The 16,143-nt window shown below is 47.0% G+C and overlaps 1 protein-coding gene across 2 annotated transcripts; it reads left to right on the plus strand.

Annotated features, from left to right (window-relative positions):
• The first annotated feature begins 704 nt into the window (after nucleotides 1–704).
• Nucleotides 705–15,933, plus strand: COMMD4 (COMM domain containing 4). Of its 2 annotated transcripts, XM_053272855.1 has the most exons (8): nucleotides 705–861; nucleotides 3,801–3,872; nucleotides 4,526–4,591; nucleotides 6,384–6,423; nucleotides 10,009–10,128; nucleotides 11,454–11,534; nucleotides 13,713–13,889; nucleotides 14,442–15,933. In XM_053272855.1, the coding sequence occupies exons 1-8, from the start codon at nucleotides 859–861 to the stop codon at nucleotides 14,480–14,482; spliced, it is 600 nt and encodes a 199-aa protein (XP_053128830.1). In that variant the 5' UTR covers nucleotides 705–858; the 3' UTR covers nucleotides 14,483–15,933. The 2 variants fall into 2 exon arrangements, with proteins under 2 accessions (XP_053128830.1, XP_053128831.1); XM_053272856.1 differs by lacking the exon at nucleotides 4,526–4,591.
• The last annotated feature ends 210 nt before the right edge of the window (nucleotides 15,934–16,143 follow it).

The following is a 16,143-nucleotide window of genomic DNA, read 5'->3' on the forward strand; positions in this document are numbered from 1 at the left end:
AAAGTGGTATATAAATATTTGTGCGTCTGTCTCGCCTCCCTCAAAACTATGTGCAGAATATTGTTTTAAAACTTTTGTTTTAACTTTTTTGTTTTGACTAATGTTTTAATTTTTGTTTATTTTGCTTTCTTGTAAACCACCCAGAGATGTAAATTTTGGGTGGTATTAAAATATGTTTAATAATAACAGTCTTCATACAACAGTGTATGGGATCCAGGTCTCCAGTGGCTGAGCGTCCTATTCTAACCACGGTGGCTTTCTGTCTCTTTTATCAACTCAACAAAGATGCTTGGAGAAGAGGAAACAGAAGTATGAAATGGTTAGAGCAGGGGATCTCATACTGATACTGCCCAACTACAAACCTCCTCCGCAGCCTCAAAGGTCTGATTCCTGCTCAGCCATGAAATCCACTAGGTGACCACAGACCAGTCACTCACTCGGCCTAGCCTACCTCAAAGGATTGTTGTGTGGATAAAAGGGGTGGGCAGGTATCTTCAAATGTCTCCTCCCTTAGGCACAAAGGCCAAAACGGGGGATGATGGGAGTTGTAGTCCATGCCATATAGGGACGGAAGCTGCTGTAGCCACAAGTCGCTCTCTCTCTCCTTTTCTAAACTAAAAACAACAACAGAGATTCTGCAAAAGAACAGCGACCAGTGCCAGAACAGGATGTATTGCAGGAAAAGGGGGTGAAAACAGGCGGGGCGGAGTTACGGATGAAACCAAGACAGTCTTGCGGGTCAGCTGACACTTCTGGGATCAGCTGATGCCTTGAAGCCCTTCAGTGATTGGGTGGCGGGGAGAAGACAGGGGATCCTGCACTCACACACAGGTCGGAGAGAGTTGCAAGCAGGAAGACATGGTAAGTGGAGGGGTTGTGTGTGCGCTTGCTAGGAAGGCTTTGATGCTGGGTTTCACTGGATCGCGGAGAGAGCAGCGCTTTTGCAACACGGATTGGTGAAGGAGGCACGGAAGGTTGGAGAGGAGGGCTGGTCTGGTGGCAGCAGGCATGATTTGGCCCCTTAGCTAAGCAGGGACTGCCCTGGTTGCATATGAAAGGGAGACTAGAAGCGTGAGCACTGGAAGATCTTCCCCTCGGGGGATGGGGCCGCTCTGGGAATTGCATCTGCCTGCTTGTATGCAAAAGGTCCCAGGTTCCCTCCCTGGCAGCATCTCCAAGATCGGGCAGAGAGAGAGCCCTGCCTGCAACCTTGGAGAAGCCGCTGCCAGTCTGGGTAGACAATGCTGAGCTAGATGGACTAATGGTCTGACTCAGTAAATGGCAGCTTCCTATGACTCTTGGTCTCCCAGGACCCTGAGCAAAAAGGTGAAGCTGAAATGGGTGTGCCCTGATTTCCTGGAGCTCTGTCACATGTTGCCTGTGGAGGTGGTTAATCTGGGTAAGGAGCAGACTGCTGGGGTTATACCACCCCCTTCACATTATTACACTCTGGTTACAAGTCCCTTCCTTGGCAGCATCTCCAGATAAGGCTGAGAGAGACTCCTGCCTGCAACCTTGGAGAAGCCGCTGCCAGTCTGGGTAGAAAATACTGAGCCAGATGGGCCAAGGGTCTGACTCAGTATATGGCAGCTTCCTAAGGAGGTGTTTGCAAGGCTATGAGAACATGCAAGATGCTTATCCTCCATATGATCTAAAGTTTAGACTAGACTAAAGCCCCTATTCAGACATTAATGTTGTATAGGTGTCCTAGGAACAGAAGAAGCTCCCTTATATCGAGTGAATCAGATCCTTGGTAGCTCGAGCTTGGTGTTGCCAACACTGACTGGCAGCAGCTCTCCAAGGTTTCAGGCAGGAGTCTTTATGAACATAGGAAGCTGCCATATGCTGAGTCAGACCCTTGGTCCATCTAGCTCAGCATTTACACGGACTGGTAGCAGCTCCTCCAAGGGTACAGGCAAGAGTCTCTTCAGCCCTATCTGAGAGATGTCAGGGAGGGAACTTGGAATCCTCTTGCTCTTAAGAACATATATAGGAACATGTATGTGGATCTTTCCCAGCCCTACCTGGAGATGCTGCCAGGGATTGAACCTGGGACACTCTGCATGCAAAATGGATGCTCTACCATTGGGCTACAATGCTTCCCTAGAGGCTGCATTGGAAGCTGCCGTATACTGAGTCAGACCCTTGGTCTGTTGAGTTTGGTGTTGGCAGCACTGACTGGCAGCAGCTCTCCAAGGCTTCAGGCAGGAGATTTTCCTAGCCTTTCCTGGCGATGCTGCCAGGGATTGAACCTGGGAATATCTTGCAGGAGACAATGCTCGCATATAGTCCTGTCACCCATGCAAATGTGAACCAGGACAAGCAAAGGGACAATTCATGCTCACTAGTGCAAGACCAGCTCTCCTCCCCAGCATCGATCCCACTACCTCTTACATGCTAAGACAATACTCGAAGTTCTCTTGTTTGTGAGTAACTGTACATGCATTCATTTAAAAAGTGGATCTGAGTACAGACCCTCAAATGCATGGTCCAGATAGGAAGCGGGCTGCTGTACCTGCGTTGAATATAACATGTGAATAACTGTACTTGTGTACAGATCTCTACCTCTGTACACTTGTAGGAGTGTAAAACATAATGTCTGAATAGGACATATATGTGCATATGCAGTTGTATGTGTATTCACTGTACACAGATGGTGTGTGTGGAACATCATGTGGGAATAGGGTTAAGGTCTAGTTCTATGAGGATGAAGCTTTCAGGGTAGGCATGAACTTTTACTGTAAAAATAAATAAATTAATTAAAGCCCAGGGAAGTAACCTGCCTAGAGAGCAGGAGACTGTTGGTTTGAATCGCCACTGGTGTGTTTCCTAGAATATGGGAAACTCCCATTTCGGGCAGCAGTTATATAGGGAGATGCTGAAAGGCATCATCTCATATTGTGCGGGAGGAGGCAATGGTTAACCCCTCCTATATTCTACCAAGGAAACCACAGGGCTCTGTGGGCACCAGGAGTCGACACTGACTCGACGGCACAACCTTTCCTTTAGATGCAGGTAGAGGTGTCAGATATTTATAACACAGGATAGTGCTGCAATACTATCACATATCAAATAAAATCACATATCACATATCAAATCATATCAATTCACTCTATTTGATATTCTGACTTTGAAACCTAAATTTTAGGTCTTGGGATTTCCATGTCTTATACTCCCTATTTTGGACCACAGCTTGCATTTGGCCACTGAATGAAACCTTCACTATATTGGTTTCTGCAACACACAAGGGGACTGGATGGCTGTATTCTGACCTCTTGATTCACCAGAATGTAGCTTTTGAGCAGAAGAGTTGGCCATGCATCGGCCACACGTATTTCAGAGCTAGTTAAATGGAATCTGTTTTCTGCTATAGGAATAGCAGGAATGTTGGGGTGTTAAAACTGGCAGAAGCAAAAAGAGCCCAAAGAACGTTGATAGGGATATAGGAAAATAGGAAGCTGCCATATACTGAGTTCTATCTAGCTCAATATTGTCTTCACAGACTGGCAACAGCTTCTCCAAGGTTGCAGGCAGGAATTTCTCTCAGCCCTATCTTGGAGATGCTGCCAGGGAGGGAACTTGGAACCTTCTGCTCTTCCCAGAGTGGCTCCATCCCCTGAGGGGAATCTCTTCCAGTGCTCACACTTCTAGTCTCCCATTTATATGAAACCAGGGCAGACTCTGCTTAGCTAAGAGGATAAGTCATGCTTGCTACCACAAGACCAGCTCTCCTCTCCTATACCATGGGGGGTACAAATAAATACTGCTAGCAGACGCTTAATTTCATTTTCTCCATCCAGAGATTCCGGTTCTGTGGCGACTTGGACTGTCCCGATTGGGTCTTGGCGGAAATCAGCACTTTGGCAAAAATAGTGAGTGCCACTTTTTATCTGTGCTTGATGCATCTTTTATTTCTAAAAGCTTTGGATGTGACCTTGGCGCTTTACCATTCAGTTATGGCTGGAACAGCCACCATGTGCTTTGCACATGCCCGGTGGTAGTTTGGTGCTAAATCATTGCTGGAAGACCCAAAAGCAATTTTACGTCATATCGTAAGAAGCTGCCTTATACCAAGCCGACCATTGGTCCATCTAGCTCAGTATTGTCTACACTGACTGGCAGCAGCTTCTCCAAGGTTTCAGGCAGGAGTCTTTCCCCAGCCCTGCCCGATATATTGTTGGGGATTGAACCTGGAACCTTCTGCATGCAACACAGATGCTTTGCTACTGAGCAATGCCCCATCCCCATTTTCTGCTTCTCCACCTGCCATCGTGAAGAAATTGGTATGTTCGTGGATGAGAGCATAACTGCTTCTGTCTTCCTGCTAGAAATCGTTGGAGATGGTGACCTTGTCCATACAGCATTCTCCATAGTCCCTTATTTGATTAAATGGTTTTAAAAGATACATCCGGATGGCACGGAATGAACAAATTTCCCATTTGTTCCTGCATGGGGTTTATAGAAAAGCAGTTGTTCTAGGCAAAGGTTGACTGCATCTGTTTTGTCTCTGTAATTATCATTCTAGTCCTCAGTGAAGCTTAAGCTGATCTGTGCGCAGGTGCTGAAGGATCTGCTTGGGGATGGGATTGATGTAAGTTAATTTTCCTCTCTCTTACCTTTTACTTCAACCATATCTGCATTGACAGGAGCTAGGAGAAGAGAAGTCTAAGGGGAGAAATGACAGGATTCCAAAATCTGAAGGGCCCTCACATATTTGTTTTCTGTAGCTCTTAAGAGAAGGACCAGAATCAATGGGTTGAAATCGCAAGGAAGCAAATTCAGGCTAGATGTTGGGAAGGATGTCCTAATGGTAAGAGCTGTTTGACAGTGGAACAGCCTGCCCCATGCAGTGCTGGACTCTGCTTTGCTGGAGATCTTCTAACAGAGACTGACAGCCCTCTATCAGTAGCAGATTCCTGTACTTAGCAGGGGGCTGGACCACTCTTCCCTCTAACGGATTTCCAGGTGTCGTTCACTACAGCTCCCAACATCCCTAGCTGCAATGGCTCTTGACTGGGGATTATGGGAATTGTAGTCAATGACATCTGGGAATCCCTGTTAGAGGGAACACTGTGTTGGACTCGAAGACCTCTAAAGGTTCCTTCCAACTCTCAAATTCTATTATTCTAAATTAGAGGTCACGCTTTTGAATGTAAATTTTGAATGTAAGAACAGCCCTGCTGGATCAGGCCCAAGAAGGTCCATCTAGTCCAGCATCCTGTTTCACACAGTGGCCCACCAGATGCCTCTGAGAAGCCCACAAGCAAGAGGTATGTGCATGCCCTCTCTCCTGCTGTTGCTCTCCTGCAACTGGTATTGAGAGGCTTCGTGCCTCTGAGGCTGGAGGTGGCCCACAGCCACCAGACTAGGAGCCATTGATAGACCTGTCCACCATGAATCTGTCTAAGCCCCTTTTAAAGCCATCCAAGCTGGTGGCCATCACCACATCCCATGACAAAGAACTCCATAGATTAATTATGTGCTGTGTGAAAAAGTATTTCCTCTTGTCAGTCCTAAATTTCCTGACCTTCAGTTTCATGGGGTGACCCCTGGTTCTAGTGTTGTGCGAGAAGGAGAAGAATTTCTCTCTGTCCACCCTCTCCTCTCCATGCATAATTTTATACACCTCTATCATGTCTCCCCTTAGTCGCCTCTCTTCCAAGGTAAAGAGCCCCAGATGCTGTAGCCTTGCCTCATAAGGAAGGTGCTCCAGGCCCCTGATCATTTTGGTTGCCCTCTTCTGCAACTTTTCCAGTTCTACAATATCCTTCTTAAGATACGGTGACCAAAGCTGTACACAATACTCCAGATGTGGCCGCACCATAGATCTGTATAAGGGCATTATAATATTGGCATTTTTATTTTCAGTCCTGTTCCTAAGGATTCCTAGCATGGAATTAGCCTTTTTCACAGTTGCCGCACACTGAGGCGACATTTTCAATGAGCTGTCCACCACAACGCCAATGTAGATGATCTGTCCTGGCATATGGGGTGGGATTTAGGGTGGTTCTCTTACCATCCCCTGCTTTTCATCCTCTCAACATTTCTGTGGGCCAGGTTATACTGAGGGGTGGTGAGTGACTCAAGTTTTCTGGCCGAATTGGGATTGGCACTTGAGTCTTCTGAAGGCCTTTGTGGTGGGAGTGGTGCTCCAGCAACATCTGGAGAGCCAAGTTTGAGAATCCTTGACCTAGAGGCAGGCCTGCTCAATTTTCGGGGCCCCCAGCTGTTTTTCGACTACAACTCCCATAATCCCTAGCCACAGCAGCCAATAGCGAGGGATTATGGGAGTTGTAGGCCAACATCTGCAAGGGGGCCAAAGTTTTGAATCAAGCTTTACATCCAAAGACGTAGCCTGAACACGGTTTGCTTTTTTCTTGCAGTATGAAAAGATTCTGAAGCTCACTTCAGATGCCAAATTCGGTGAGTGCTCTTCCCTTCTGTGAATAGCTGCTAGGGTTCCTGGGATGTGGCAGCATTAGATCCATTAGTACCCTCTAGGCCAGTCCTTCTCAGTTTGAAAATGTGCCTTTAGAATGGATAGTGTAGAATCCAGAGGATAGAGTTGTAGGGGTGTGCACGGACCGGTCCGGGGCCATACAAGAGGCCTCTGGACTGGTCCGGAATTCCAGCGGTTCGGCGGTGGGGGGAGTGTGGCTTTAAGGGGGGGGTAGTACTCCCCCCCTCCCCGCCGCTCTTCCCCCTCCGGCACTGGACTTTGCTGCAAAGTTTTTGGGACGGCAGAGTTGCCCAAGTTTTACTGCTTCTAAACTCGGGGAGACAACGATGGGGGCAGGGGCAGCAGGAAGGAACTCTGCCGCCCCAAAAACTTTGCAGCAAAGTCCAGCGCCGGAGGGGAAGAGCGATGGGGGCGGGGGGTAAGTACTACCCCCCCGCCCTTAAAGCCACACTCCCCCCAGTGCCGGACCACGCCTCCGTGGTTCCGTGCACATCCCTAAAGAGTTGTGGTATGCAAGGACAAGTGTTGAATCAGGAATATTAACAGTTTAATGAGAGAGAGATTATGTTCAGAGAGGCAAGTGCAGACTACTTTTCAGTGCTCTTGCTGCTGGCTGTTTGTTAGCCCCGCCTCTATTTTGTTAGCCCCACCTCTTTTCAGTGCTCTTGCTGCTGGCTGGCTTTTGTTTTTTTTAGCCCAGCCTATACTCCAGGACTGGATTACAAGTAACTAAAGCCCCATTCAAAAGCTCACCTGGATTAAGGAATGGGTTAACCAAAAACACCACAGATAGTAGGGTCACACAGTTGTACATTTCTCCCACTTAAAGTTGTTTTACTAAGTATTGAAGGGTGTATGTGTTTTCTCTGGAAACCTTCAGATGTTGAGTTCCAAGGTCTATGTTGGTTTATTTATCAAATTTGTATGCCTCCACTCCAAACTTCCATCTCTGGCAGCTTGGTTGGTTGGTTGTGCCGTTGAGTCAGTGTCAACTCCTGGTGCCCACAGAGCCCTGTGGTTGTCTTTGGTAGAATCCAGGAGGGGTTTACCATTGCCTCCTCCCGCGCAGTATGAGATGATGCCTTTCAGCATCTTCCTATATCGCTGCTGCCCAATAGAGGAATTTCCCATATTCTGGGAAACACACCAGCGGTGATTCGAACCAACAGCCTCCAGCTTACACCAACATAAAACAAATTATTAATTTCAGCCACATAATTCTTGCATGTGAGTATTTGAATGGGGTGAATTCAAAACTTTGGAACAATTTCTGAGTGTCTCCAGAGTCTTGTAATCATTGGCCTCGGATTGACCTATGATGCTTGTTGCTTATTTATGGACAAGTTGGGGCTTGCAAAGAATCAAGGTGGGGGGAGATTTAAAGCAATTGGAAGATGTTCAGATTAGTAACTAATTTGAAGTCTTCCGATTGTTTAAATTTCAGTGAGTAGCTTTCTGCTTTCCTGTTCCTGAACTTGGGCGCTCAAGTGCATTTTTCCTAGACTTCTGATTGCTGAGGTGCCCTTTCTTTTTCCCCACCTGAAACCCCTTCTAGCATAGGTCAGGGAACCTTTTAATCTATACACTTCACACGGCCCAATCATATGCTCCACACATGCCCCTTCCAGGATAAGCTTGAATAAAACTGGTGTTTTAAATGATTTTAATTGTAAACCACCCAGAGAGGCAAGTTTGGGGTGGTATAGAAATATTTTAAATTAAATAGTAATACAAAAATAATAAATAATTGCTTTGCAATGGGATCACTGAATGCATGGTATGCTAGAAGATGAGCAGTTTATTGAGCAGGGGACGGAAATCACACAGCTAAGAATAATAGCTAAGGGAGCAAACAAGGAGTAGAGGTTCCTTAATATGTGGTTTGTCTTTTTAAAAATCATGTCAGCAATACACAAGATTGCCCAAAACCGCCTTCTGGTCAAAGTTCTTTCAGCAGAGCTTAAAATAAACAAAATTTTATTTTATTTATTTAATTATTTCTCCCCTGCTAACTTGACAAGGAGGTACCTTTTAAATGTGGTGATTCTCTTTTATTTAGCAGGGGGAGAGTAACTGGCCCTATCCACCTCCAGTGACTGTTGCTTGGTGTCTATCTTATGTTTCTTTCTCGATTGTGAGCCCTTTGGGGACAGGGTTCCATCTTATTTATTTGTCATTTCTCTGTGTAAACTGCTTTGGAAACTTTTGTTGAAAAGCGGTATATAAATATTTGGTGGTGGTGGTGGTTTATCGTTAAATGTTTATACCGCCTTTCATTAAAACAATCTCAAGGCGGTTTACGAAACATTTAAAATAATGCATAAAATTTGTTTTAAACATTGTTTAACTCTTTCACTCTTTATGAAACATTTAAAACAATGTATAAAAAGTTACACAAAGGTATTAAATGGTAATATAAAGATGCAACTCTAATTAAAAGTTTTAAAACATCCACAATATAACCATAAAATACAAAGCAGCAGCAATAAAGACAGCACTCCTATAAAAGCCTGGGTAAAAAGGGCTTGAGATAGGCCTTCCTTGGGATAGGAAGCATCAGAGATGATTATTTTTATTTATTTATTCAATTTCTATACTGCCCTTCCAAAAATGGCTCAGGGCAGTTTACATTAAAACAAAACAATTAAAATCAATAACAGTTAAAAACAGAGACTAAAAACAGGTGTGAGGCTAGATTCTTACTTCGTCGCTATGGCACGTGTACAGTAAATGGCATATTGGTTAATTCATGTGGCAATACTTACCTTCTGGATGCACTACTAATACATAAGGACAGATACTATACAATTACATAAATTTGCCCCTGGAACGCTCTGTAACTGCATTGGTTTTTGTTTTTCTTACTTTCATTGTTATATGCTACATTCTGTTATGACACATTTTTCAATAAAAGGTATTTAAAAATAAAATAAAATGCTAGAGGTTGCTAGAGGTTCCGTCAAGCTGATTCCCCTTGTTTCATTCTCCAGTTTTCCTCGTTTGGGTTTCCCCCCTCCTCCAATTGATACCCTCAGCACTCCGTGCCTCTTGGACAATGAGCATGCTCAGTCCTTGTTATTGTTTGAGGACTTTTTTCTGCACCCTTGGGGAATCATCTGAATACTTAGAAATCGCTACCTTGCGGAGACTTGACTACCAAACCAGAGGTTGCCGGTTCGAATCCCCACTGGTATGTTTTCCAGACTATGGGAAACACCTATATTGGGCAGCAGCGATCTAGGAAAGATGCTGAAAGGCATCATCGCATACTGCGCGGGAGGAGGCAATGATCAACCCCTTCTGTATTCTACCAAAGAAAAACCACAGGGCTCTGTGGTCTCCAGGAGTGGACACCGACTCAAGGGCACACTTTACATTACTTTTACCTTGTCTGTAGATGGCCCTTTTTGCTGCTACCATGAAATCTGGTTTTTAGAAAGAATCATGATGGGGTGTCCTACAGCCTTAGAGATCCTTGCCTTCAGCTTCCGTTGGGTTAGGAGCCATTGTGTATGCAGACGGTCATTCTTGCTTGGTCTCCTCTGCAGAATCTGGGGATGTCAAGGCTACGATTGCCGTTCTCAGCTTCATCCTCTCCAGCGCTGCCAAACACAATGTGGACAGTGAATCTCTCTCGAGCGAGCTGCAGCAATTGGGGCTGCCCAAAGGTGAGCAAGTGAGGCTGAAGGGCTGAGAGCTCTCTGAGTGGGCCGGCCGGCCATGGCTTTCCGGGGTTTCAGGCAGGAGTGTTTCCCAGCTATACCTGCTGGAGATGCTGCCAGGGTTTGAACCTAGGACCTTCTGTGTGCAAAGCCGATGCTCTGCCATTGAGCTGCGGCCCCAACCCCAAAAGGCTGCTGTCTACTGAGTCAGCCCTTGTTCTGTCTAGCTCAGTATTGTCTGCTCTAGCTGGCAGTAGCTCTCCAAGGTTTTGGCCCTACCTGCAGATGCTGGCAGTGACTGTTGCACCTGAGACCTTCTGCCTGCAAAGCAGATGCCGGACCACCGAATTGTGGCCTCGGCCCCAAGAGCAGACCTTTCAGTTGATGGCGCAGATGCCAGCCCACTGAGTCTGAAGCAGGTTAGAGTGTGCTTCGCTTCCGCTACAGCTGAGTAATGCATAACCTGAAGAATCTGGAGCCACGCTCCTTCAAATTCCCTGCCTTTCTTGGTTTTCCTTAATATCCTTTGCATCTTGCCTGTTTTGAAGTCTCCTGTGGCAAGTGAGGCAATGGTTGAGTTGACGGTGGTGCTCTGAGGAAGAGAGCTGGTCTGGTGGTGCAAGCAGGACTTGTCCCCTTAGCTAAGCAGGGTCTGCCCTGGTTGCATATGAATGAGAGACTAGAAGTGTGAGGACTGCAAGATATTCCCCTCAAGGGATGGAGCCGCTCTGGGAAGAGCAGAAGGTTCCAAGTTCCCTCCTTGGCAGCATCTTCAAGATAGGGCTGAGAGAGATTCCTTCTGACAACCTTGGAGAAGCCGCTGCCAGTCTGTGAAGACAATACTGAAATAGATGGACCTATGGTCTGACTCAGCATATGGCAGCTTGCTATGTTCTTACATCTTAGCAACTCCCATAATCCACAGCAGAGGCACACCTTAGTAGAGGAGAGCTGGTCTTGTGGTAGCAAGCATGACTTGTCCCCTTAGCTAAGCAGGGTCCGCCCTGGTTGGGAGACTAGAAGTGTGAGCACTGTAAGATATCCCTCTTAGGGGATGGAGCCACTCTGGGAAGAGCAGAAGGTTCCAAGTTCCCTCCCTGGCAGCATCTCCAAGATAGGGCTGAGAGAGATTCCTGCCTGCAACCTTGGAGAAGCCTCTGCCAGTCTGTGAAGACAATACTGAGCTAGATGGACCAATGGTCTGACATGGCAGCTTCCTATGTTCCTCCCTTGTGGAGGATGGGGCTCAATTGTGTTTAATGGGGAGAATGTCTGGGAGGGTTGCTTCACTTGGTGTGTGTCTCTTGCATCCCCCCCCCTCTACTTTGCAGAACATGCCACGGGGTTGTGCCGGTCCTATGAGGAGAAGCAGAGCCCCCTGCAGGACAGTCTGAGGAGGTGCAGCCTGAGATGTAAGTCGGGTCTCTTTCGTTGACTACCATACCCCCGGTTACCAGACTGGAAGCCGCACGGAGAAACTGTGCTGGTCTGGTCCATTCCCAGACTCTGCCGGCCTTGCTATGTGACGCGAAAATGTGGCAGTGCTGTTGGGGTGCCTGGAACAAGGCACCAAATGTTGCCTTGCCCCAGGGCCCTGGTGGAGGGGGCCGGGCCAGCCCTCTTTCAAAACGCGTGCACGTTTTGAAAGCGGTGGGCAGAGCGGAAGGAAGGTTGCCAGCGGCCTCCTCTCCTCTCCTCGTACTTCTTGTGAGCTTTTCAAGGAGTGCGGGGAGAGAAATTCCTTGCAAAGCTTGCGAGGGTCCGATTTGGCCCCGAAAAGGGGTCATCGTGCTGGAGTGTTGACCTCTTTAAATCCCTAAACAGTTTGGATCCTGGATACCTGAAGGACTGCCTGCTCCCAAGGGTTTCTGCCCACTCAACGAGCTCGTCGGGTGGCGGGGGGGGCCTGCTCCGTGTGCCGACAATAAGGGAAACTCGCCTTCCGTGCACATGGGGCAGGGCCTTTTCAGTCATTGCCCCCAGACTTTGGAATGCTTTCCCAGTGGGCATCTGCTCCCCAGCCCCTATCACAGTTTTTAGCACGCAAGTACGATCTTGCCTTTTTACTCAGGCTTTTAGATGAGTATTTTGTTGCTGCTGCAACAAAATCTTACGGTTATACTGTATACTAGCTGAACCCGGTGCAGAAACCTTTTGCCTCCCAAATGCCTGAGACTTGGCCTGGCGACGGAAAGCCCTTGACCTTCCTCCACTCAGCCGGCCTTCCTCGCCCCCCCTTGGCTCCCCTCTCCCCTCGCCCGCCTTCCCCTCCTCTGCTCACCCAGCTTTTCTCTCTTTTTGTGCGTCAGAACTCTCCCCACCCCCTGCCATGGCCGCTTCCTGTGTTTGCTCCTCCTCCAGGCACAGCCCGTGTTCTGATTGGTTGCAGCTGTGGAGGGGTTGAGGCTTGCCACGTACGACCTTAGCGTATCATTCTATTATTATTATTGATAATAATAATTTTATTATTATCATTATTTTGCATTTATAGCCCGCTTTTCCTCCAAGGAGCCCAGAGCGGTGTACTACATACTGAAGTTTCTCCTCACAACAACCCTGTGAAGTAGGTTAGGCTGAGAGAGAAGTGACTGGCCCAGAGTCACCCAGCTAGTATCATGGCTGAATGGGGATTTGAACTCGGGTCTCCCCGGTCCTAGTCCAGCACTCTAACCACTACACCACGCTGGCTCTGTGTTTGTGTTATGTGTTTGTGTGTGTGTGTGTGTGTGTGTTTAAAACCTTTAATTAGGTTTGTATTTTTATATTCCGATGTAAGTTTTATTGTGTCGTCTTTATAGTTTTACATTGTGTTGAATGTCTTGTAAGCCACCTTGAGATTATTTTAATGAAAGGAGGTATAAAAATTTAACAGTGCATAAGTTCCAAAAACCCGTGGCTTGCGGTGACTTCCTCACCTTGAAAGGACCTCCTTTGTGCTTAGACATGGCACACATGGATGTGGTGAGGGCCACCAATCTCAGTGGTTTTTAAAAGGAACTACCCCATTACCTGAGCAAAGAGGTACCTTTAAAGTGGTGAATTCTCTTCTGTTCACTACAAGGGAGAGCAACTGGCCATATCCAACCCCAGCACAGCATCCTTCCAGTGGCAGCTGTTGGCCTCTCCCTTACATTTCTTTTTAGTTTGCATGCCCTTTAGGGAAAGGGTGTGTGTCTTATTTACGTCTTGTTTCTGTTCCTAGGTAAACGGCTTTGAGAACTTTGGTTGGTATATAAATAGTAGTAGACCAGGGCTGCTCAACTTTGGCCCTCCAGCTGCTGTCGGACAACAACTCCCATCATCCCCAACCACAGTGGCCAATTGTCAGGGATGATGGGAGTTGACAGCCAGGAAAACAAACCAATGGATCCTAGAACAAATCAATCCAGAATTTTCACTCAAGGCACAAATGACCAGGCTCAAACTATCCTACTTTGGACACATTATGCGAAGACCCAGCTCCCTTGAGAAGTCCATAAGGCTGGGAAACGTTGAGGGAAAGCAAAGAATTTTAAAAGCTTCTCCATGCCTCTGAGAAAGCTAGACCCTGCCCAGATGGTATTCCTAACCGCTCGGCTCTTTGCTTGCAGTGAATCGCTTGGATTCCACATCCTGGCGGGTAGATTATACTCTCAGCTCCAGTGAACTCCAGAAGGTCAATGAACCTGTCGTTCATCTCCGGCTGAATGTGAAGGACGTTGACAGAGGAGTTCTGGAGCCTGTGGCCATGTCCCTGTCAGCCGAGAAATTCCGAGTTCTGCTTGCAGGTAAGGAAGTGGAAGCTGTCGAGGAATTTCTAGTGCAGGGGAGTCCAGTTGGGGAATGGCTTGTAGATTCTCAGGTGAACCTTGCAAGATATCCCTCTATCAGACAGAATGTTTCCCTTATTTTCCTGTTTGTAAACTCATCATTTTTCAATAAGGAGTATTGTATATGCAGTATTCGTTGATGTATATTCAACAGAAAACAGATTAAATATAGTGCAATGTTGCTCATATCATAATAGGAGGTTTATAATTTATGTGATCTTAAATCATATATATATAAAATTTATCCCAGGTAGGTTTACAAAAATTACAACAAAACTCCATAGAAATCATATTTAGATCAGTTTAAACAATCAAACCGTCACACACCAAAGTGCAACAACCATTAAAAAAGGGGAGGGGACCGCCTTGGGGTAAGTTTTATGAAAAGTGTTCTAGAACTATAAATAAATAATACAATTCCTGGCTGTAAATCTCCAATTCACCTGGGAGTAATGTACGAGTTCTCTACCGCATTTTGCCTTATTGTTTTTCCACCTTTCCTCCACTCAGAACTGAAACAGGCCCAAGCCATCATGAAAACCCTTGAATGAAGCGCCTCCAGGATGGGAACGCTGTGTGGCTTGAATGAGCTTCTTTGTGGTGCCGCTCATGAAGTCCCCACTGAACAGTTACTCCACAAGGAGAGTCCTTGTGTGGAAAGCAGGAGCCTGGCCTAACAGCTGTTGACAAAATCCTTTCCAAAATCCCTTCCTCTCCTTAGGCAGTTTCTTTGTTTTTCACTCTGTACTGTATGTGTAAACCAGACCTTTCTACCATCTTCTGTATCACTTCAGGCTGCAGTGGGAGGGGGGGAATCACATTTCTGAATTCCCCCCCCCAATCCAAATATCACTCTGCAATCAGAAAGCTAGCACAGCAAGGAGTGGGCTGGGAGAGAACCCTGAGATGCTAGCTTTCTTGCTTGGGGTTCCCAGGAGAGCAATCGAAAATGGCATCCCCCCTCTCCAATCTGAAGTGTTTCAGTCCAGTTTCCCCCTTGCTTTTGTCTGCAATCTGTTGTGGACTGGACCTCTTTTGCTTCCCTTTGACCACCCATTTCGGCTAGAACTCTCCCTCACCATCTCTAGTGTGGTTCTCGGTCTCTCACAGGGCTAAGCCAGGGGTTCGCGAACCTGGACCCCCAGATGTTGGACTATAGCTCCCATCATCCCCATCAACCTTTGGACATTGGGGTGGGGCTGATGGGAGTTGTAGTCCCGCAGCATCCAGGGGCCCACGTTCGAGAACTCCTGGCTAAGCTGCCACACATTCGACCCCTTCTAAGTTTCTTCCCGCTGACCTGACAGCCCCCCCCCCCCAAGGATTTCCAGTTGTTCCAAAGCATCTGTGCATCCTATCTCCAGGTAGGACATGCTGAAAAGCACGCACAGGGCTGCTGACGCCAGTATTTCCTGCCAGTGGTGCTTTCCCCCCCAATCCACTGAAACTGCCTGGGCTCTTCGGGGAGCGTGATCCTCAAACAGAATCCCCAAAGTGGAACATCTTTGCTTGAAGCATTGCTCTGTCAATTTCACGTGAATGTCAATTCCGCAAATGTAGAAGAATCTCGTCCATTTGTGACCATGTGAGATGCCCATGGGAATCTAGCTTCCCCTCTCTGGATCTGTCATGTTTAATCTACACACACACACCCGGCTTTATTTTTTGCAGAAACAGGAAATCCCCAACAAGTTTTCACTTGCTGCTATAGGACATAGCTGAGCCCCACCTGCCCCCCCCCACCCTCCCCACTCTTTCCCCTAACTGGTGACTTGTCTGTCCTTTCTACTTACCACTGAGACATCTCTAAGGAATGAGTGTTGGAAGGAAGGCCAGCTCAGCCTGCCCTCTGTATTCCGCTCGACTCTTTGATTTGTGCACCATGCAGAGACCCGTGCATCTAAATCTCCTCACCTATTGCAGCTCAGCCAGAATGAAGCCAGTTCTCAGCAATATTTCTGTACTGTGTGGAACAGGAGCAATGAATCTCACAATACTGACATGTCCTGTGTGTTCTTTGAGCGATTGTTGTATCCTGCGGTTCTCATGCCTTGTTGGAAGCCATGTTTTCTTCTTCCCAGAGGCGTATCTAGGGAAAATAGCGCCTAGGGCAAGCACTGAAATTGCGCCCCTTGTCCAAACATCCGACACCCATCTTTCAGATAACTTTACCATAATATCAGCTGAAAAATACAAGTCAAGCTTGTTAATC

The sequence above is a fragment of the Hemicordylus capensis genome, chromosome 10 (genome assembly GCF_027244095.1).
Source record: "Hemicordylus capensis ecotype Gifberg chromosome 10, rHemCap1.1.pri, whole genome shotgun sequence".
NCBI classification, from domain to species: Eukaryota; Metazoa; Chordata; class Lepidosauria; order Squamata; family Cordylidae; genus Hemicordylus; species Hemicordylus capensis.